The sequence below is a fragment of the Ranitomeya variabilis genome, chromosome 8 (assembly GCF_051348905.1).
Source record: "Ranitomeya variabilis isolate aRanVar5 chromosome 8, aRanVar5.hap1, whole genome shotgun sequence".
Lineage (NCBI taxonomy): Eukaryota > Metazoa > Chordata > Amphibia > Anura > Dendrobatidae > Ranitomeya > Ranitomeya variabilis.
In genome coordinates this window covers 168648113-168671487 of record NC_135239.1, presented here as the reverse complement: position 1 = coordinate 168671487, position 23375 = coordinate 168648113, and the positions used below count along the sequence as shown (strand labels likewise).

The following is a 23375-nucleotide window of genomic DNA, read 5'->3' as shown; positions in this document are numbered from 1 at the left end:
TATCGCAGAGGCTGATCTGATCTGGGTATTAAGATGCTTTACCAACAACGCATCTATTTTTACTATTGCAATAATTTATACGGGACCATGCTTGCAAACACAAAAAAACAAACAGTGGGGAAAATAAATATTCGATATACTGAAGATTTTGCAAATTTAGATGGGAAAACTTGCCAAATCGGCAGTATTTCAAATAAAGTATTTCCCACTGTACCTTGCAGTAGATTTCGGCAATATGAAGTCTCAGTCCCATAGCAAACTCCTGATTGTTTCGTGAGAGTAAAGTTGCATTGGAGTTTAGCTACCAAAAAAAAGATCTTAACAATGATACATAACAGGGCATGTTCCAGCACTACCAGCAATCAACATTTCCCGACAGGATGCCTAGCCCCCAGGCTGAATAATCTACTTTTTCTTGCTGCGCCCTCCTTCGTAGGCTTCTTAAGAGGTAATTTTTATGTGTCTAGCATCACATAATACAATGTGAAAGCATTATGAGTATGCTCCTTCATGGCTTTTCACATATACTTCTTTTCATTAGTGTAAATTAGAGGAAAAAAAGGATTTTTTCTGATTTTGGGGAATTTTTTCTATAGGGGTTGCCCAGGGATTTTACTTTTTTTTTAAATTAATACTCGCCTCCAAAGACCAGCGCCGTCTCTCCCACTGGGAAGAAGCAAAATATAAACGCTGCAGCTGATCAGTTGTTGTTGACCGTTTGCAGCTCTCACTTTACGGTCTCACCATATGTTGATCTCTGAAAACCTGGGTGAAGATGCCACACTGGGTATGGATAAGCCACATTGGTCCAAAAAGTGAATATTTTTTCTTTATCTTTTTTTCACTTGTGTATGCCCATTAATAAGGGGCTTTGCCATTGTAGACAACCCCTTTGCGTATTTTAGGTAATGTCTGTCCAACCGATAATACCAGAGCTAAACACACGGTCAGATTGACTTTTTACAGTTCTGAACTAGTTCCACCATTTTTCTCCTTCGAAGTAACAGTCATGGAAATAGCTGTCTTCATTTGCTCAACCACCAAGGCTCAACCTCAAAGTTGGCTCAACCACCATTAGAGGCTTCTATAAGATTAGAAAAATATGGTTGCTTTCTTACAGAAGCAGGATCACATTTATCCATGACATGAATGAGACTTAACTTCAGCTCCGCATGAAGTCTATGGGCGTTTGAGGAGCTGTTTCTGAAGTAAAGCAACCATGGCTGGAGTCAGCTACGTGCAACCTATTCTAAAGTACTGACAGAGTACAATGGGGTTACAGGGGTGCGAAATACTCCCTCTTTCTCTGTGTACCACGCCCTGGAGCTACTGATCTATGTAACCTCATTAGCGTAGCTCATTCCCATCTCATCAGCCCTAGTCATGCATCTCCTGTATAGACGCAGAACACTGACATCATCACGCTGCAAGAATGGGCAGAGCCTCCTCTTAGCTTCTGCTGCAAAATCTCAGGAGATGCCTGCAGGCAGCACAGTGGGTTTTTTTTATGTAAAAATGGCAATGGTTAATAATTAGTGATGAGCGAATATACTCGTTACTCGAGATTTCCCGAGCACACTCTGGTGACCTCTGAGTATTTTTTGGTGCTCGGAGATTTAGTTTTCTTGGCGGCAGCTGAATGATTTACATCTGTTAGCCAGCATAAGTACATGTGGGGATTCCCTAGGAACCAGGCAACCCCCACATGTACTCAGGGCATCTTTAATAGCTGTAAATCATTCAGCTGCGGCGAAGAAAACGAAATCTCCGAGCACTAAAAAATACTCAGAGGTCACCAGAGCGTGGTCAGAAAATCTCGAGTAACGAGTATATTCGCTCATCACTATTAATAATTAATGGGGGCATCTGGTCACTGAATGAAGTGGCATCTACTGGGCAGTAAATTGTGCCTCTAGAAGAGCAGCAAAAAACATTTTTTACTAAAATATGCAAAAAACGCATTAAGAACTCATTATGGGAACATAGTCTTAAAGAGCAACTAAACTTTTATCACTTACGGTATATATACACTCACCGGCCACTTTATTAGGTACACCATGCTAGTAACGGGTTGGACCCCCTTTTGCCGTCAGAACTGCCTCAATTCTTCGTGGCATAGATTCAACAAGGTGCTGGAAGCATTCCTCAGAGATTTTGGTCCATATTGACATGATGGCATCACACAGTTGCCGCAGATTTGTCGGCTGCACATCCCAAAGATGCTCCATACAAGGCAGGATGGATCCATGTTTTCATGTTGTTTACGCCAAATTCTGACCCTACCATCTGAATGTCGCAGCAGAAATCGAGACTCATCAGACCAAGCAACGTTTTTCCAATCTTCTACTGTCCAATTTCGATGAGCTTGTACAAATTGTAGCCTCAGTTTCCTGTTCTTAGCTGAAAGGAGTGGTACCCGGTGTGGTCTTCTGCTGCTGTAGCCCATCTGCCTCAAAGTTCGACGCACTGTGCGTTCAGAGATGCTCTTAGGCCTACCTTGGTTGTAACGGGTGGCGATTTGAGTTCCTGTTGCCTTTCTATCAGCTCGAACCAGTCTGCCCATTCTCCTCTGACCTCTGGCATCAACAAGGCATTTCCGCCCACAGAACTGCCGCTCACTGGATTTTTTTTCTTTTTCGGACCATTCTCTGTAAACCCTAGAGATGGTTGTGCGTGAAAATCCCAGTAGATCAGCAGTTTCTGAAATACTCAGACCAGCCCTTCTGGCACCAACAACCATGCCACGTTCAAAGGCACTCAAATCACCTTTCTTCCCCATACTGATGCTCGGTTTGAACTGCAGGAGATTGTCTTGACCATGTCTACATGCCTAAATGCACTGAGTTGCCGCCATGTGATTGGCTGATTAGAAATTAAGTGTTAACAAGAAGTTGGACAGGTGTACCTAATAAAGTGGCCAGTGAGTGTATATTACCCCTTTTAAGTGCAAGCAAATCTGTGAGATTTCAAGTCCTGAAACCTCCACCGATTATTAAAAAAAAATGTCTGAGAGGGGCGCAGCTCAGGCTAATGGAGCACACTGAGCGGAGCACAAATTCAATAGAAAGCATAGACTACGAAGCTTATGTGCACTCCAGTCGCTGAGCACTTCAGAGTTTTATTTATTTTTTGAGTGATCAGTGAAGGTCTCAGATCCCACACATCCATTGATCTGCTTACAATTATAGGGGCACTCAAATATATATGTGAGATACAGATTTATTTTCTCTTTATAACTTTAGTTCCAAGGTACTAAATAGCAGCAAATGGCAATGGGGTATTGGTACTAAATGGGCCCTAAATACTACGAATTTTCAAATCTGCCACATTTTTCTGATTTTTCAATGTAAATTTCCCATTTTACAAAAATAATAATCTGCATTAAAATGCACATAAAACAGCTGCACTGTGTAAAACATGCCGCATGTGAATCCAGCCTGAGGCAAGTTATGCCAGGCCAATATGACAACCAATATTTGCATCTGACCCTGTTTTTGCACTGTGTTTCCGGAAACGTTTGTTATCACCTCCCCCAAAATAAACATTTTATTACAGAAAACCAATCTCACATGTCATGCTTCTTCATTGTTCCCTTCTGACACGTGTATATGGACGTCTGCCAAGGAGCCGTGTAAGCTGTGTCAGCCGTTTCAAGGCAAGCAATGACTGACAACAGAAAACTTTGATGAAAAAATGAATCCAATTACTCACATAAACAGAGACACAAAGGTAACATGTTCAGGCAGTAGTTCTGAGTAGTTCTGTAATTGTATGGATTAATTACTGGGGAGGATTTATCAAGAGGAGAATTGTTGAAGTCAGTTTTGCTGGAAGATTTTTGCACCAGATTTTGCAAAATGTCTGATAAATTTGACTCATCTTTAAATATTACACTTCTGCCTGTAGCCGTTTCTCCAATTTTTACATCTAGTGGAGTGAGAATTGCAATTTGTGACGTTTTAAAAAAAAGTTACAATGAATAATTCTGGCTTAAATCTAACCAGTATGGTTAAAGAGGTTAATCACTACTTTAACATTGATGACCAATCCTTAAGATAGGTCATCAATGTCTGATTGGTGTGGGGTGCGACACATGGTACTCCTGCTGATCATTTCCTCTTGGTGCCGGCGGAATCTTGAAGTGGTCCGTTATGGAGCAGCTCCGTCTACTGATAGTGGCCACAGCAGGGTACTGCACACTATTCAAATCAGTAGAGGGTGGGTGTGCAGTACCCGGCCGTGGCCACTATCAGTAGACGGGGCTGCTCCATAACTGAGCGCTGCCGGCCGTCTCCGACACCAGGAACAGCTGTTCATTGGGGCGCCAGGTGTCTCACCCCCACACTTCAGACATTGATGACCTATCCCAAGGATTGGTCATCATTGTTAAAGCAGTGAACAACCTCTTTAATTTCCCACTATGAGTTTTTGATGCTGCATATTTTGTATCAACAGCCGCCATAAAGAAGCCCAAAATGGCTACTTGGTGTTGTGCGTTTTTTATACTGCAGTTTTCTTGCATAAACAGCATGATGAATTTCCCACTTAGTCATTAATCTAGAGACAGTCAAAACTATTACCTGTTTATTAGTGAGCTTGAGAAACTTGTACAGACATGTGAAATACTAGACAAAAAATATGTTCTTACTATAAATTAAGGCAGATTGTTCTTCCTTTGAGCTCAAATATATATATATATATATAATTGTCTAAGGGTCACTTCCGTCTGTCTGTCTGTCACGGATATTCATTGGTCACGGCCTCTGTCTGTCAAGGAAATCCAAGTCGCTGATTGGTCCCGGCAAAACACCCATGACCACTCAGCGACGGGCACAGACCAGCAGCGAAATGGCCGCTGCTTACTGCCCTGCACTCAGTGTCCCATCCATACTCCTCTCCAGTCAGCGCTCACACAGGGTTAATGGCAGCGTTAACGGACCGCATTATGCTGTGGGTAACACACTCCATTAACGCTGCTTTTAACCCTGTGTGACCAACTTTTTACTATTGATGCTGCCTATGCAGCATCAATAGTAAAAAGATCTAATGTAAAAAATAATAATAATAATAAAAAAAATGGTTATTCTCACCTTCCGACATGGCCCGCTGTCCTCGGCAGTGCAAGTGGCAGGTTCCGGTGCCAAGGATGCTATGCGAAAAGGATCATGTGACCGCGACGTCATCACAGGTCCTAAGCGCAGAGCAACCCTGGGACCGGAAGCTGCCGCGTGCACCGACCGCACACAGGCTCCAGGTTTTCAAGGGGCCTTCGGAAGGTGAGTATATGTTTATTTTTTATTTTAATTCTTTTTTTACCACTCATATAGTGCCCACATTGCTATATTCTATGTGGGCTGTGTTACATACTGCGTGGGCTCTGTTATATACTACATCTCTGTGCTATACACTATGTAGCTGGGCAATATACTAAATCGCTGTGCTTTATACTACGTAACCTGTTATATACTCCATGCACAGTGTTATATACTACGTTTCAGTGTTATATACTAAGTGGCTGTGCAATATACTACGTAGCTGTGCAATATACTACGTGACTGTGCAATATACAACGTGACTGTGCAATATACAACGTGACTGTGCAATATACTACATGGCTGTGCAATATACTACGTGCTCTGTGTTATATACTACGTGGCTATGCAATATACTACGTGCTCTGTGTTATATACTACGTGGCTGTGCAATATACTACGAGGCTGTGCAATATACTACGTGGCTGTGCAATATACTACGTGCTCTGTGTTATATACTACGTGGCTGAGCAATATACTACGTGCTCTGTGCTATATACTACGTGGCTGTGCAATATACAACGTGACTGTGCAATATACTACGTGGCTGTGCAATATACTACGTGGCTGTGCAAAATACTACGTAGCTGTGCAATATACTACGTGCTCTGTGCTATATACTACGGGGCTGTGCAATATACTATGTGCTCTGTGCTATATACTACGTGGCTGTGCAATATACTACGTAGCTGTGCAATATACTACGTGCTCTGTGTTATATACTACGTGGCTGTGCAATATACTACGTGCTCTGTGCTATGTACTACGTGGCTGTGCAATATACTACGTGACTGTGCAATATACAACGTGACTGTGTAATATACTACGTGGCTGTGCCATATACTACGTGCTCTGTGTTATATACTACGTGGCTGTGCAATATACTACGTGGCTGTGCTATATACTACGTGCTCTGTGTTATATACTACGTGGCTGTGCTATATACTACGTGGCTGTGCAATATACTACGTGACTGTGCAATATACTACGTAGCTGTGCAATATACTACATGGCTGTGCAATACACTACGTGGCTGTGTTATATACTACGTGACTGTGTTATATACTACGTGGCTGTACTATATACTACGTAGCTATGTTATATACTACGTCGGTTGTGTTATATACTACGTGACTGTGCAATATAGTATGTGGCCTGTGCTATATACTACCTACATATTCTAGAATACCCGATATGTTAGAATCAGGCCACCATCTAGTATATATATATATATATATATATATATATATATATATATATACAGTATATATACTAGCTGTACTACCCGGCTTCGCCCGGGGTAATAACTGCTGTTAGCAAAATAGAATGTGTTAACAAAAATGTATTCTGCACAAAAAAACACAAAACAAATAGATAGAAATGTAATTATTAAAAGGCAAAAACTAAGCTAATAGAAGCATTTTACAACATATATTTCAACACCAGAGATATTCCACACAGATTTAACTAAATTGGCCAAGTAATGTGAAGTAATCTTCTACTACTTATTCGAGAGCCTTTTGATAAACGACATTCTTAGTTTTTCCTTCAGGTGCAAAGACAAACAGATTTTTGGCTGTTCCAACTCTTGAACAGGCCACTTAAAGTTGACCATGAGAAAAGCATGGAGATTGTAAATCTAAGCTAGCTGAAGAGCCCGGCGTTGCCTGGGCATAGTAAATATCTGTGGTTAGTTATAGCACCTCACTTCTCTTATTTTCCCATCACGCCTCTCATTTTCTCCATCACATCTTTCATTTTCCCCCTCACATCTCTCATTTTCTCCCTCACACCTCTCATTTTCCCCCTCACTCCTCTTATTTTCCCCCTCACTCCTCTCATTCCCCCCTAACACTTGTCATTTCGACCTCACATCTGTCATTTTCCGATCACTCCACTATTTTCCCTCACTCCTCTCATTTTGCACTCACGCCTTTTCATTTTCACCTCACACCTCTCATTTTCACCTCAGTATATACATGTTTGTCATCTCCCTTATATATAGTATACACCTGTATGTCATCTCCTGTATATAGTATATACCTGTATGTCATCTCCCCTGTATATAGTATATACCTGCTGTGTGTCATCTCCCCTGTATATAGTATATACCTGTATGTCATCTCCTCCTATATATAGTATATACCTGTATGTAATCTCCTGTATATAGTATATACCTGTGTGTCATCTCACCTATATATAGTATATATCTGTGTATCATCTCCTCCTGTATATAGTATATACCTGTATGTCATCTCCTCCTATACATAGCATATACCTGTATGTCATCTCCTCCTGTATATACTATATACCTGTAGGTAATCTGCTCCTGTATATAGTATATACCTGTGTGTCATCTCCTTCTGTATATAGTATATACCTGTATGTCATCTCCTGCTGTATGTAGTATGTACCTGTATGTCATCTCCTCTATATAGTATATACCTGTGTGTCATCTCTCCTGTATATAGTATATATCTGTGTGTCATCTCCTCCTGCATATAGTATATACCTGTGTGTCATCTCCCCTGTAAATAGTATATACCTGTGTGTCATCTCCTCCTGTATATAGTATATATCTATATGTCATCTCCTCCTGTATTAGACCTCGTTCACACGTTATTTGGTCAGTATTTTTACCTCAGTATTTGTAAGCTAAATTGGCAGCCTGATAAATCCCCAGCCAACAGGAAGCCCTCCCCCCTGGCAGTATATATTAGCTCACACATACACATAATAGACTGGTCATGTGACTGACAGCTGCCGGATTCCTATATGGTACATTTGTTGCTCTTGTAGTTTTTCAGCTTATTAATCAGATTTTTATTTTTGAAGGATAATACCAGACTTGTGTGTGTTTTAGGGCGAGTTTCGTGTGTCAAGTTGTGTGTGTTGAGTTGCGTGTGGCGACATGCATGTAGCGACTTTTGTGAGATGAGTTTTGTGTGGCAACATGCGTGTAGCAACTTTTTGTGTGTCGAGTTGCATGTGACAGGTTAGTGTAGCAAGTTGTTTGCAGCAAGTTTTGCGCATGGCGAGTTTTGCGCGTGGCGAGTTTTATGTGTGGTGCCTTTTGAGTATGTGCAAGTTTTGTGTGAGGCAACTTTTGCATGTGTTGCAACTTTTGTGCATGTGGCAATTTTTCCGCGTGTGCAAGTTTTGCGTGTGGCGAGTTTTCCATGAGGTGAGTTTTGCACGTGTGGCGAGTTTTGCATGTGGAGAGTTTTGCGTGTGGCGAGTTTTGAGCTGCGACTTTTGTGTTTCAACTTTTATGTGGCGAGGTTGGTGTATGTGTGGTGAAATGTGCGCTGAGGGTGGTATATGTGTTCGAGCACGTGGTAGTGTGTGGCGCATTTTGTGTGTGTTCATATCCCCGTGGTGGTGTGGTGATTATCCCATGTCGGGGCCCCACCTTAGCAACTGTACGGTATATACTCTTTGGCGCCATCGCTGTCATTCTTTAAGTCCTTCTTGTTCACATCTGGCAGCTGTTAATTTGCCTCCAACACTTTTCCTTTCACTTTTTCCCCATTATGTAGATAGGGGCAAAATTGTTTGGTGAATTGGAAAGCGCGGGGTTAAAATTTCACCTCACAACATAGCTTTGACGCTCTCGGGGTCCAGACGTGTGACTGTGCAAAATTTTGTGGCTGTAGCTGCGACGGTTCAGATGCCAATCCCGGACATACATGCACACATACACACACACACATTCAGCTTTATATATATATATATATATATATATATATATATATATATATATATATATATATTTCATTTGTGCAGATTTATTCCAGAATGAAATGAAGCAGCAAAAAAAAGTTTATGTTTATAATTAAAAAATTGGAAAGGAAATAAAGTTAACTTTTATTTTCCCACTATCCCAGAAATCCCCAAAATTGACCAACTAAATAAATTACCAACTCCATAAGACACAGGAACACTCAGCCCCAAGAACTCCTGTGTTTCCATCAGAGAGCCTCACCTCCCGGAGAACAAAAGGATCCACCATTGGAAATCCAACAGTCTAGATACTTTTCTCCCCCGACATTATCTCTCGTGGGAGAGTTGGGAGACTCCTGTAAACATTAACTTGTCGCTGAGCCCACCAATATCTGCAGCTACACCTGACTTTAGTCTAATGTCTCCTTTACTGACAGGTTACACGGTAATAAGACAGCTGTGAGCCCGATTCATCAAAGCTTTCATGAAAGAATTCTGTTGTAAAGCTATGAAAAGTTGCAAAATTTAGGCTCAATTCAGAATTGTGCCTACATTTTGCAATTTTTGGCGTCTTCATGGGACACCGCAGCTCGTCTAAGTCATGACGTACACCTGAAATATCACTCTAGTACCTGACTGCAGAAAGATTTTTGATGTAGGTCACGGAGGTGCACGCCACTCGTCAGACACTCCAGGTTCATGAAGAGACATGCACCTCTACATCAATCGGGAGCATCTGACTGCACACCACCTCATCAACACCAGTGTGAAAAAAAGCTAATCTACATGTTTTGGGCGATTAGTTTTTATCATATGCTTCATTTTTGCCAAGGGAAATTTTAATGTTAGTAAATTCTACCCCTAAATTTGGCTAATTACAACGCTGCATTATGTACTTCCTTTGTTATTCCTCTTGGAAATATATGAAGAAATGGACAACTCAGCTTTACCAATGTATTTTAGAGTCTTTTCAGTGTCAGTGTGTAGTCTGTCTTCACATGGGGAATAGTTGTGTCCAGTTCTCAATCTCTGCGCATGTTTACAGGAGGAACAATAGAACACTGGCCTGTGTTATTCCTCTAAGAGAAGATGTGGAACCATTTTGAATTTCATTGGGAAACATGTATTTAATCAAACAAAGATATAAGAATATGGAAAATCATTTGTTTTTAATTTGTTGCCAAAGGCTTATGAAAAGTGAAGGACAATTGTATTATGGTCTCTAGTGAAAAATGGCTTAAAAGGTTTGTAAGGGCCATTAACATTCATGGCCTATACTTAGGATATGTCATCAATGTCTGATAGGTAGGGGAGCGACACCCGTCAATCAGCTGTACTCAGTGTAGCGATCAGTTACGTAGCTGCACAGAACAGCTCCGTCGACTGTATAGTGGATGCTGCCCGGTAATGCACATCCACCCCATATTGATTTGAATAAGTGATGAATGTGCAGTACCCGGCTGCGGCCACTATACAGTCGACGGAGATGTTCTGTGCAGCTCCTTAACTGAGCAGTTCTGGTCAACACCGGGAACAGCTGATCAGTGGGGGGTGCCGGGTGTTGCACCTCGCTGATCAGACATTGACTATCCTAAGGAAAGGAACCAAAAATAGGTGGAGAGGGTAGATCAATATAGCTAACATTAAAGAACCCCAATATTGAGAAGATATAAAATGTAACTTTTATTATTCATTTTTTAAAAAGGGACAAAGAACAAATACAAACACCACACTAGAAAGTGCACACTGCGTTCAACCTAAAGATAAACCCTGACCTGAATGCCTGCCTAACTGCAGAGGTTGGCACCCTATATCAACCCACACGAGAATGGCGCCCCGCTCAACGATGTCTGACCCTACTGTCCTATTGTGCCCTATAGATAAGTGCCAGCTGATACACTTTCATAACACATGAGGACAGTACCCAATAGTGCTGGTAAGAAAAGCAGTACATGCATGATTAAGGTCAAGGAAAAGATGAATCACCATGCCCGATAGACAATGATGCAATAAAAATTACAAAATACATGAGATAAGTATACCCCTCTATTCTGTACCTACGCTGAGCTCTGCCTATTCAGCGGAGGTTGGCACCCTACTTGTCAGCGGATATGGAGCCCCCACTCAACGGCGGCTGGCCCTGTAAAACCCTATAATCCATAAACCCAAATAGTCAGTAGCACAGATATAAAGGGTGCTTAGAAGTCAATGAGATAACATAATTTCTTCAATCCTCAGATATTAAAATAAACCATAGATCTATATGGTCACACCATGCAACATCCATTTATCTAACCTGCTGGTGAGCCGTTTGGTGAAACGCGTAGAGGTCACATGACATCTAAATTATAAGTACCCCTCATGACTGTCTTATTTTTACTCCATCATATTCATCTATGGTTTATTTTAATATCTGAGGATTGGAGAAATTGTTATCTCATTGACTTCTAAGCACCCTTTATATCTGTTTTTACTGACTATTTGGGTTTATGGATTATAGGGTTTTACAGGGCCAGCCGCCGTTGAGCAGGGGTGCTATATCCGCTGACAAGTAGGGTGCCAACCTCTGCTGAATAGGCAGGGCTCAGCGTAGGTACAGACTAGAGGGGTATACTTATCTCATGTACTTTGTAATTTTTATTGAATCATTGTCGATCAGGCATGGTGATTCACCTTTTCCTTGACCTTAATTATGCATGTACTGCTTTTCTGACCTGCATTATTGGGTACTGTCCTCATGTGTTATGAAAGTGTGTTAGCTGGCACTTATCTATAGGGCACAATAGGACAGTAGGGTCAGTCATCGTTGAGCGGGGCGCCATTCTCGTGTGGGTTGATATAGGGTGCCAACCTCTGCAGTTAGGCAGGCATTCAGGTCAGGGTTTATCTTTAGGTTGAACGCAAGTGTGCACTTTCTAGTGTGGTGTTTGTATTTGTTGTTTGTCCCTTTTTTAAAAAATTAATAATAAAAGTTACATTTTACATCTTGTCAGTACTGTTTTTTTTTTTATGTTAGCCTATCCTAAGGAAAGGCCATCAATGCTAAAGTCCCGGACAACCTCTTTAAAAAGTTTACATTGATGAATGAGGAAATAACTGAAGAATATAAGTTTCAGGAAATGCAAAAGCAAAAAATGCCAATCATAGCCAATACCTTCATCCTTCGGGCTATAACGCTTCCATATTTATCACACGCTCAATGTCTATCTAGTTGTTGCACTTTGTTTTGCTAGTATCTTTGTTTCGCTGATCCTGCAATATGAAAACACTTAAAGAGACACACTCAAAGACTCCGATTAGTCAACTGGATTTTGATAAAATTCTGCCATAAAACTGTTTGAAATATTGCAAAATATTGATGCAAACAGTAGTTATGCACAAAAAGTGACTGTTGGCATTTTCATGCCAGTCCTGTCCAGATCTGCCAAGGTATAAAATGGACAAAACCTAACTAGTATCAATGTGGCCTGGTGTAGATGACAAAGTCATCATAATTTGCACCACAAAAGTGATATAAATTGCAACAGAAATGTACTTAAGCCCCAACTGGAGAAAATGTATTATGGTGATGCACGGCAGCTAAAAGATGCACCAAATTCATTGAGGTTCATGCCTCTCAATGAATGGCTAAATATTTAAGTGCATGCACCTTCCCACTTACTTGTTTTCTATCTATCGTCACCTCTCCTCTTCTTTGATTGATATCCTGGTCTTTATAGAGCAAGAAAAGTGTGGAGATAGATGGAAAAAAGTGGGAAGGTGCACTTAAATGTTTGGCCACGCTAAGGGTGCACCGAGCGCCTTTACTCAATTTGAACAGTAATTTTGATCTGACAAAGTCTCTTTAAGGCAGGGGTCCCCAACTTGTAGCTCGGGAGCCACATGTGGCTCGCGGTCCCATGAGTTGTGGCTCGCGGCTGTCTGTCAGCTTGGTGCATTAGCTCCAGTTCTAGCAAACAGGTATGAAGAGCACATCTGAAAATGGTGAATATTGTGAGCAGCCCTGTACAGAAGAGCAGATCTGGATGCACATATCCTGGTCTTAGGGGTTTTGAGATTATTTAAGTATGGTACGCTGGGGACAAGATGCAGGAAAAGAAATCTCCAGCGTGAAATTCCATTTCAGTAAAAAGACCAATGTTTTATTGATAACAAATTTAAAAATCCAGCATCAAAATTGGAAAGACATGATGACAATGGGGAGAAAAGATGACACTACCTGTCATAGGTGTTTGAAGCTGGGTATGACAGTGACTTGGGAGTGTTTTATAGGAGAATACTGAATAGGGGTATTGTGGGAACCCCTGGATCTTAGTATACTGCTTTTGGGTGATTTTTGTGGAAAAGCTTTGGTTACCATTATGCCTTTAATGGGGGCTTTGGTTGCCACTATTGTGAGGGGGCAGGAGCCGAATGTGGCTCCCAACCCTCTGTCAAGGCTGGATGTGGCTCGCGACCCTCTCTCAGAGCTGAATGTGGCTCTCAAGGTCAGAAACGTTGGGGACCTCTGCTTTAAGGACTCTTTCACACATCAGTTTTTTGCCATTAGTCACAATCCGTCTTTTTTAGAAAAAAACAGATCCAGCAAATGTTGCTGCTGGATCCGTTTTTTTTCTCATAGACTTGTATTAGCGATGGATTGTGACAGATGGCCTTCCGTTTCATGCGTCGTTTGACGGATCCGTTGTAAAGTCTTTGTCCGTGGGCCGTAGACAACAGACAAAGTATCGTTTTTTTGTGCACGTCGAAAAGTCAGACATCGACGGATCCTGCGCCGTCAGACACCGACGGATCCTGCGCCGTCTGTCGTTGGCTATAATGGAAGCCTAAGGGTGCAGGATCTGTCGCTGTCCATCAAAAGACGGAATCCAGCAACGGATTCTGTTTATTGAAACTGAGAATGCCTGGAAGAATTTCTATTCCTTTAATTTAACCCATTTTTCCATTCAGGGAAAATCTCTCTCTCTCTCTCTCTCTCTGGAATCCAGTGCATCGGTTTTTTACAATCTGCACAGGATCCGTCTTTTCAAGACTTTGACGGATTGTGACTGATTCTAAAAAACTGATGTGTGAGAGAGGCCTAAGAGTTATGGAGAAAGAGCTGAGTGACTGAAGACTAATGGAGGCTAGCCCCCAAAATTTCAAAGTCTGGCTTCATTTCTGTGCCTGAAACAGTCATTTGTCACCACAATCCGTTCAAAATCTAGTATATGCACTGTTATTTTTTTGGGCACGTGCCATCGAGACTAGTTATTACAGTTGAGTTGGGCCTAGAAACTGCAAGGTGTGCCCATTATGTGGAGTCTCCTCTACTCCAGCTGCAACGGAGGACCGCACTGGAAGCAGGATTAGGATAGCGTGAATCTTTTTGCTCTATTCTACTAGATATAATATTATTCCCTGACGAAGCTATAAGTGAAACGAGCCTTGGGTATGTTTCTTGTAGGTGAGCACATGCTTTTCAACGTGTTCACACTATATCGTTTACTAGTATATGAATAACTTTTGTCTCTTATATTTAGCAAAAACGTTTTAACACTTATATAAAACTTCTTGAGGACATTCATCCTCTATACAGAGTATCTCTCAATTTAATACTTATTATGTATCTTATACAGTTGTGTGAAAAAGTGTTTGCCCCTTTCTTTATTTCCTATTCTTTTGCATGTTTGTCACACTTAAATGTTTCAGATCATAAAACAAATTTAAATATTAGACAAAGATAACACTAGTAAACACAAAATGCCATTTTTAAATGAAGGTCTTTATTATAAAGGAAAAAGAAATCCAAACCTACAGAGCCTTGTGTGAAAAAGTGATTGCCTCCCTCCATAATACATAAATTAACTGTGGTTTATCAAATCTTTGGGAAGTGGAGTTCAAATTCCCTAGCCACACCAAGTCCTGATTGCTTCCACACCTGTTCTGAATCTAGAAATCACTTAAATAGGATGTGCCTGAAAAAGTGAAGTAGACCAAAAGATTCCCCAAAAGCTAGATATCATAACGCGATCCAAAGAAATTCTGGAACAACTGAGAAACGAAGTAATTGATATCTATTAGTCTGGAAAAAGTTATAAAGCCATTTCTCAACTTTGGGACTCCAGCAAACCACAGTGCGAGCCATCATCCACAAATGGGGAAAACATGAAACAGTGGTGAACCTTCCCAGGAGTGGCTGGCTGGCCAAAATTACCCCAAGAGCATAGCAACGAGTCATCCAAGAGGTCACAAAAGACCCCACAACAACATCCAAAGAACTGCAGGCCTCACTTGCCTCAGCTAAGGTCAGTGTTCATGACTCCACCATAAGAAAGAGGGCAAAAAAAATTTCTGAATGGCAGAGTTCCTAGACAAAAACCTCTGCCGAGCAGTAAGAACATAAAGGCTCAACTCAGTTTTGCCAGAAAACATCTTGATGATCCCCAAGACTTTTTGGAGAATACTCTGGACTGTCAAATCAAAATTTGAACCTCTTGGATGGTGTATGTCCCATTACATCTAGCGTAGAAGTAACACAGCATTTCCAAATAAGAACATCATACCAACAGTAAAATATGGTGGTAGTAGTGTGATGGTCTGGGGCTGATTTGTTGATTCACAACCTTAAAGACTTGCTCTGGTAACCATGAATTCTGCTGTCTACCAATGCCCTGACTTTAATCTGATTGAGATGCTGTGGAATGACCTTAAAAAGGCAGTTCATGCTCGGAAACCCTCCAATGTGGCTGAATTACAGCAATTCTGGAAAGATGAGTGGGTCAAATTCCTCCAGAGCATTGTAAAAACTCATTGCCAGTTATCGCAAATGCTTGAATGCATTTGTTGCTTCTAAGGGTGGTCCAACCAGTTTTTAGGTTTAGGGGGCAATCACTTTTTCTTAGTGTGCTGGAGCATTTTCCCTTGGTTTATATCAATGAATCTAACAACCTCAGTGATGCATATCTCCCATCTAGTACTTTACCAGTGATTTTGTCACAACTTATAGGTACTGAGAAGTGAGAGCGCTTGCCATTTTTAAAAACATTATCAAGCTATTTTTGTTTCTTCTCAGGATATCCCTTATCTTGGCATTTCTTTTATGGAGCATAATGGTACAACACAAAGACACCAAAATGCAGAATATGAAGTAATCAGTAGTGAAACTATCATGGTCACAGAGCTACCTAGAATGGGTCGGGAGGTGAAGGGGGCCAGCTGAGATTCCCAGAGAGACATTACTTTCAATGTTAGTCCGAATCAAGCGGATGGAGTTGAAAACTGCAGAAAAGCAGGAAGCCATTGGCAACAGGCTGCTTTAGGGCTTTGGTCTTCCAGGTGTTGGAAGTGCAGGGAGCACGTCAGGTGGTGAGATTAAATCACTTCATCACACTATCTTCATCAGACTGATTGCAGGGAGAGTCACATTGAGTTACATTTTTATGGGCCCAAAGAAGGTGTGAAAATACTCTTTTTATAGGGCACAATATGGGCATTAATAATATACTGTATGTGTTACGTCCTGGCTCTAGCTCTGGCCTGCATGTCTTCCCTCTTATGCCACCAGATTATGTTGCAGTGGTAACCTCTGATGTTATGTTCATAAGGCTTGCTAAGGCCGCTGCATGCCACCTATGTATTTAAGTATTGTGGCATCCACGCTGAATACCTTTCTTAGACTGCCGCAAAACAACCCAAACTATGAATTGCTGGTCTCTGCTTCAGTTTTCCTACGATAAGTCTCCAGACAAGCTTTTCTTTGCAAACACTCAGCTCTGCTGCAAAAAGACGCCTGTCCGGCAATCTGCTCTGCTGTTCCAGGATGCTGTCTGCACAGTTGGCTCTTCTACAACAAGGTGCCTGCTTACCAGTCTGGCTCTACTATCCTTAAGTGCTGTCCACACACTCGGCTCTGCCAAAACAAGGTGATCTGTCTGCTAATGTAGCAGTGCTGTTCCTAGGTGCTACCTGAACATTCGGTTCTGCTACAACAAAGTATCTGCAATATACTCTGTTCTGTATGCTCTCTGGCTATCCTGTTCCTCTGGATCTTTACACCAAAGCCTTGGTCGGTGCTGTCTATCCATCCCTATGGTTTAGTGAATCCGCATCAACAGGTGAGCCATAAAACCAAACTCATCATCTTTCCCCCATCTCACGTATCCCCCCTACCTGATCTGTCTATTATGGTAAACGCCATCATGCTCTCTCCCGCACCTGAAATCCGCTGCCTCGGGGTAACGCTCGACTCTGCCCTGTCCTTCAAACCGCACATCCAAACTCTTGCCACCTCCTGTTGCCTCCAACTCAGAAATATTGCCAGAATCCGTTCCTTCCTCAGCCCACAATCTACCAAAACTCTTGTGCATGCCCTCATCTCCCGCCTCGACTACTGCAACACCCTCCTCTGTGGCCTTCCCGCTAACTCTCTTGCACCGCTCAAGTCTGTCCTCAACTCTGCTGCCCGGCTAATCCACCTCTCTCCTCGCTGCTCCCCTGCTTTTCCCCTCTGCAAATCCCTCCACTGGCTCCCAATTCCCCAACGAATCCAGTTCAAACTACTAACACTGATCTACAAAGCCATCCACAACCTGTCCCCTACCTATATCTCTGAACTAATCTCCCAATATCTTCCCTCACGTAATCTCCGATCCTCCCAAGACCTCCTACTCTCCTCCACACTTATTCGTTCCTCACACAACCGCCTCCAAGATTTCTCCCGAATATCCCTCATCCTCAGATATTCCATGCCTCAACACATCCGATTATCCACCACCCTCGGATCCTTCAGACGGAACCTAAAAATAACCATTCTGCCGCCTCGCCAGAGCCGCCGCCTCGCCATCACCAGAGCCGCCGCCTCGCCCCCTACCTTCTGCCTCGCCCCCTACCTTCTGCCTCTTCCCCACTATCCCATAGAATGTAAGTCCGCAAGGACAGGGTCCTCTCCCCTCTGTACCAGTCTGTCACTGTAAACTTGTTTACTGTAAACGATATTTATAACCCTGTATGTAACCCCTTTCTCATGTACAGCACCATGGAACTAATGGTGCTATATAAATAAATAATAATAATAATACTGAGGCACAATGGGACATCAATAATACACGGTGACACAATGAAATAATATTACTTAGTAGGAGCATTATTCTAATATGGTGGCACAATGGGACATTAATAATATATAGTGGCACGTAGGGGGCATTTACTAATACACTGAGGCTTATAGGGGAGTCATTGTTATTACATGGTGGCACAATGGGACATTGATCATATATGATGGCACATGGGGCATTAGTGTATGGTAATACAACATGGGGGCATTTTAAAGGCATAGAATGGGGGACTATTACTATCTAGTGTCTTTTTTATTGTGTGACGGCATAAAGGGCACCAATAGTGATGGAGGCACTGGTATTGTGTGGGGATTCACCAAGAGGTAGTCTTACTCTATATTAGACACTGGGGAAATGTATACAGCGACTTATGAATGGCTATATAGAATGCGTGAAAATCATGTCTGTGTGTTAAATTCTGCAGAGATGAGATGTCAAAGTCTTTATGGTGGACTGGGACAGATGGAGAAGGGATAGACTTGAAATTAATAACTCCCTCCAGAGGAGACATCACCTGTGAGGCATGGGAAACCTTTACAGCAGTCACTTATACGATGTACAGAGCTGGTATCTACCACTATATGGTCAGTGTATGGGTGTAATATTGGACACAGTTCAGTGTTATTTGTTCATTATAATCTGAATTCATTTTATGGTCTGCTATTTGTCCCATGTCTAGTGGTACCATTGGTAATATTGGCCTTGGAATACTAGGTGGTGTTCAGCAGTAGTATGGTGTTATTAATTAGTCACTGCTGTATATATTGGTTATATGGTCACATTGTGGCAATATTATTTGTCACTTATATAGCAGTAATATAGATATTAGCTGGTGTGGCTAGATGGGGGCATGGTCCAGACGTTGCTTTTTGGCCCAAACATCTCCAGTTGGAGTAATGCATCTGTAATGTGCGAGCTCCATGCATTTAGCTGTGCTGTGTGCATAAGGCCCTATACTGATAAGACTATGAATACTTTTTCTATGTGTTTGTTTGCCCTGATATGAACCCAGACACAATCTAGATCTACCTTCTAGATAATTGTTAATTTCATTCTCATGTCACCCATGTTGTTTTTTTCTTTATTTCTTTGAGAAAAGTTTATCTAGTGGTGTCCACGCAAGGACTTTCCATATCGACGCAATTTTTATTTTACAGTTCCACACTGTATAAAAGTAGTATGAGATCATCATGTGACAGTACCTCGTGATCTACGCAGCTACGTGACAAAGCAACTGTAAAATCCATCGTTCAGCATAACACATGAAGAATCTGGGTATGCAAAGTGGAGAGTCTGTACATGAATAAGTGGCCACTGGCACAATACTTTTACTGACTCACTTATATAGCGACATTCATTTAGCAGAACTTAACAGACAACATCATCATTGTCCCCATTGGGGCTCACAATCTAAATTCCCTATCAGTAAGTCTATGGAGTGTGGGAGGAAACCGGAGAACCTGAAGGAAACCCACGCAAACCCCGGGAGAACATACAAACTCCTTGCAAATGTGGACCTCAACGTGGCTTAGTAACAGTGCTAACCACCAAGTCACCATGCTGCCCATACTTCCATCGCTCATGAAGCACTATGGACACATGCCCCCCAAATTTTCCTGCTATGTCCCTCTTAACATGGATAGCAGCTCCATACGAGCTATGAAATTATCAGGAATTTCTCCAACCTTACGTTAATGTGTCGAGCCGATGCTTATAAAGTAAAAACCATAGAGCGTTTTTGTATGTAATTTACATATAGATGGAGAAAAATCAATAAAAACCGAGTCCAGTTAGAGGAAGTCATAAAATTATGGGAACAAACTTATGGATAAAGCAAAGAGATAAAGGGTGTTTTATAGTCAACTATATAGATTGTTCAGTTTGGAGACAACGTTTCAGGAAGTGACCATTTTTTTGAAGGGTTGGATACCAACTTCATACTGACTTCACTTAACACTTTCATGGTCACTGATCTGAAAGTTATGAATGGCCCATTGTAATGTTTGGAGAAGTAAACGTGGATATTTTGAAAGCATAAAATTCAGACAATTTACTTTTGAGGCCCATTTCTGAGGTTTATGAAGAAGGTTCCTGGCTCTATATTATAGACATGAAGAACTGGTGAAGAACTGATACAACATAAAACCATAACATTCACATCATATTTTAGTTTTAAGAAGATTAATAGAAATATAGAAAAATGAAAAAGGTTACACAGCAAATACTGAAATCAATAGATATCCAATGTTATCAGTAGACTATGGAGGTCGTCCGGCCAAGGCTTGGATTAGGGGTTCAGATTAGGGGACCCTAATACAACATTTAAAATGAATAGTATAGGAACTAATTATATCTTGCTGCATATTTTCATGTGTAGGTGAAATGATTTTTTGTTACTGCATGTTGGCTGCTCACAAGAATCAGCGTCTCATCTGGACATGTCTGAACACTTCTGCTATTACTGTCTAGATCCAGCTCCGTTTTTCTCACCAGACCTAAGAATTGCCGGGGTACATGGCTTCACATGGAGGTGCGGAATATATATCTAGTGTGACAGAATGACTTTGCATTCTGTGGTCAATGACTGGGCTTCTTACAGAGTAGCTTTCAGTTTTGAGAACTTTATGACTCTGGACAAGAAAGTACTTTGCTTACACAAACAAACTAATAAAAAGTGATACATCTCAATAATTTAACATATTGCAATCGGTTGCATTTAATCCAATCTTTCGAAGATGTCAATATTGGCACATTATGAATCATTACGTCTATGATCAGTGCAGGGCTTTTTGGATCAAACTTACCTTCTTTGCACTCTGGATCAATTCTCTCACAACAGCCTTTATAGTGGGAGCATTTTCCTTCGGAGGGTGGGTATATACCAGCAACTTGCTGACACCTCTGTAATACCCTTTCTCTGGCCAGCCAAGGTCCAGAGGTGGGATCTCTGTATCAGTGAGTGCAGGCCAGTATTGCAGGGAGGACTCTTTCTCTTTCTCTTCCCCTTGCTTGTTTGCTTGTTGTTTTTTTTCTTTCTTTGGATTGTCAATTTCATATTTCGTAAAATCACTTTTTAGATCTATTAGCTCCTTAGTAGATAGAAAATCCTTTATCTGTTTGTCCTTGATGTATTGTCTGTAAGCCTGGATCCCATTATTGATCAGAACTTCCATGCACCTCCTCTGGTCCTCACTGTAGTAGAAGTAGACCATTTTTTCAGTGATTTTCTCATTAACATGGTCATCTCTCAAGCACTGGACCTGTGACTCAGCCATGGTGTTTTTCTTCTGACTGCTCACAGTAATGCTAAAGCATTATAGACTTGAGGGAGTGGTAACCAGAGCTCACCTGAGACCCATCCCTCTCTTATACCCAACCTCCAGTTTTTTCTTACATGCCAAACGGAACAAGCAGTTGAGCCTAAAGCCAGAGAGAAAACCACAATCATTGAAACAACTGAACCAAGGAAGAGTTTGTTGGCAAATGCCAAGACAGTGCCCGGTAGAAGTTACGCTGAAAACATGAAAAGTGAAATTATATCTAATTTACACGTTGATAAAGAATCTGTAAAGTTTGATTAAAGCATTATTATATGAAAATCTTCTTAATATGATTTAAAAATGTTAGGCGACGTTCACATAATGCGTTCGCTATGTGTTATGTAGTTTACGAAGCTAGGTAGATAAGTAGATCATGAATTTAGATGGTTATTGAGCTGTAGATTCCGGCATTCACAGGATTTATAGGTATTAGTTGAACTTCAACACAAAATACAACCCATGGAGTGATAATGTTTCTGGAAAAAGCAGACTCTTCTTTTTAATGTAAAGGTGTATTTACTCAAATAGATAATATGCAAGGGAACATTAGTGGGAACGCATTCCTGATTATCTGGTGGTGAAAAAATACCAACAATCACCCAAGGGATCTCTTTAGCTGCTCTGTACCTTCTCGTGCTCTGTCCTTGCTTCTTGAACCTGTTACTGTGTTATGAATGTAATACACACTCACTTGTTATGATCCCAATGGCAAAGGATCTCAGAGATTACAGCAAAGTCTGCAAACATAAATACCAGCTCATAGGGACGTGGTAACTAGGCTGACCATATACCTGATCCTAGCACAAACACTAACAGTAGCCGGGGAACGTGCCTACGTTGATCCTAGACGTCTCGCGCCAGCCGGAGAACTAACTAACCCTATAAGGGAAAATAAGACCTTTCTTGCCTCCAGAGAAAAGACCCCAAAGTAATACAAGCCCCCAACAAATAATAACGGTGAGGTAAGAAGAAAAGACAAACGTAAGAATGAACTAGATTTTAGCAAAGAGAGGCCCACTGACTAATAGCAGAATATAGTAAGATGACTTATATGGTCAGCAAAAACCCTGCAAAATATCCACGCTGAATATCCAAGAACCCCCAAACCGACTAACGGTGTGGGGGGAGAATATCAGCCCCCTAGAGCTTCCAGCGATAACAGGAATCACTTTTTGTACAAGCTGGACAAAAATATAAACAATGCAAATGATCAAAAAATAAGAAAGCAGGACTTAGCTTATCTTGCAAAGAACCAGGACCTGAAGACAGGAGCAAACAGAAATGAACTGATTACAACGATGCCAGGCACTGGACTGAGAATCCAGGAAGTTTAAATAGCAACACCCCAGGCCTAACGAAGCAGGTGAGTACAAACCTGGTAAAAGACAATCCAAGTGCCAAATCACTAGTGACCACAAGAGGGAGCCAAGAAGTATAGTTCACAACACTCACTCATGGGTTACAGAAAAAAGGAATACCTACTACAGGGTGATGCTACACCCACATCAAGCTGGTCCCTGTACAGACTAGAAAGACCATAGCTGCACAACTCAAAAATAATACCTTGGACCTGACTCCCTTAAAGACCATGGACTGGTTTCTCATTCCTTCTGAGGAACTAGAGGGGAATTTGCAACACACTTCCAACAAGAGGAGAGGAAAGTGTGCAGAAGATGCGAAAACCCTGGGTGAGAAAATGAAAATATATTCATAAAGGATAGAGAGGGAATGCTATGGAGAGCCAAAACTAAACAGAAGAAATATAACTTCTAGAAACCTAAAGAGGTGAAGGGGAACTGGGAGGGGAAACAAACAGACTTACTGAAGGAATTCAACTGGTGTTTACCATGCAAGGTAAACCCCTTAGCCGAAGAGCTGGAACTCCAAAACATAAGTCCACATAAAGGTATTGCCAGCATGGAAGT

At 41.5% G+C, this 23375-nt stretch overlaps 1 protein-coding gene across 1 annotated transcript in view; it reads right to left on the bottom strand.

Moving 5' to 3' along the window:
• Positions 1-21452, bottom strand: part of FAM83F (family with sequence similarity 83 member F) — a 44766-nt gene extending 23314 nt beyond the window's left edge. Inside the window, exon 1 of the mRNA XM_077277412.1 lies at positions 20935-21452. Coding sequence (XP_077133527.1) covers positions 20935-21405 — 471 coding nt within the window. The 5' untranslated portion in view covers positions 21406-21452. The remainder of the gene's footprint in view (positions 1-20934) is intronic.
• Positions 21453-23375: the final 1923 nt, after the last annotated feature.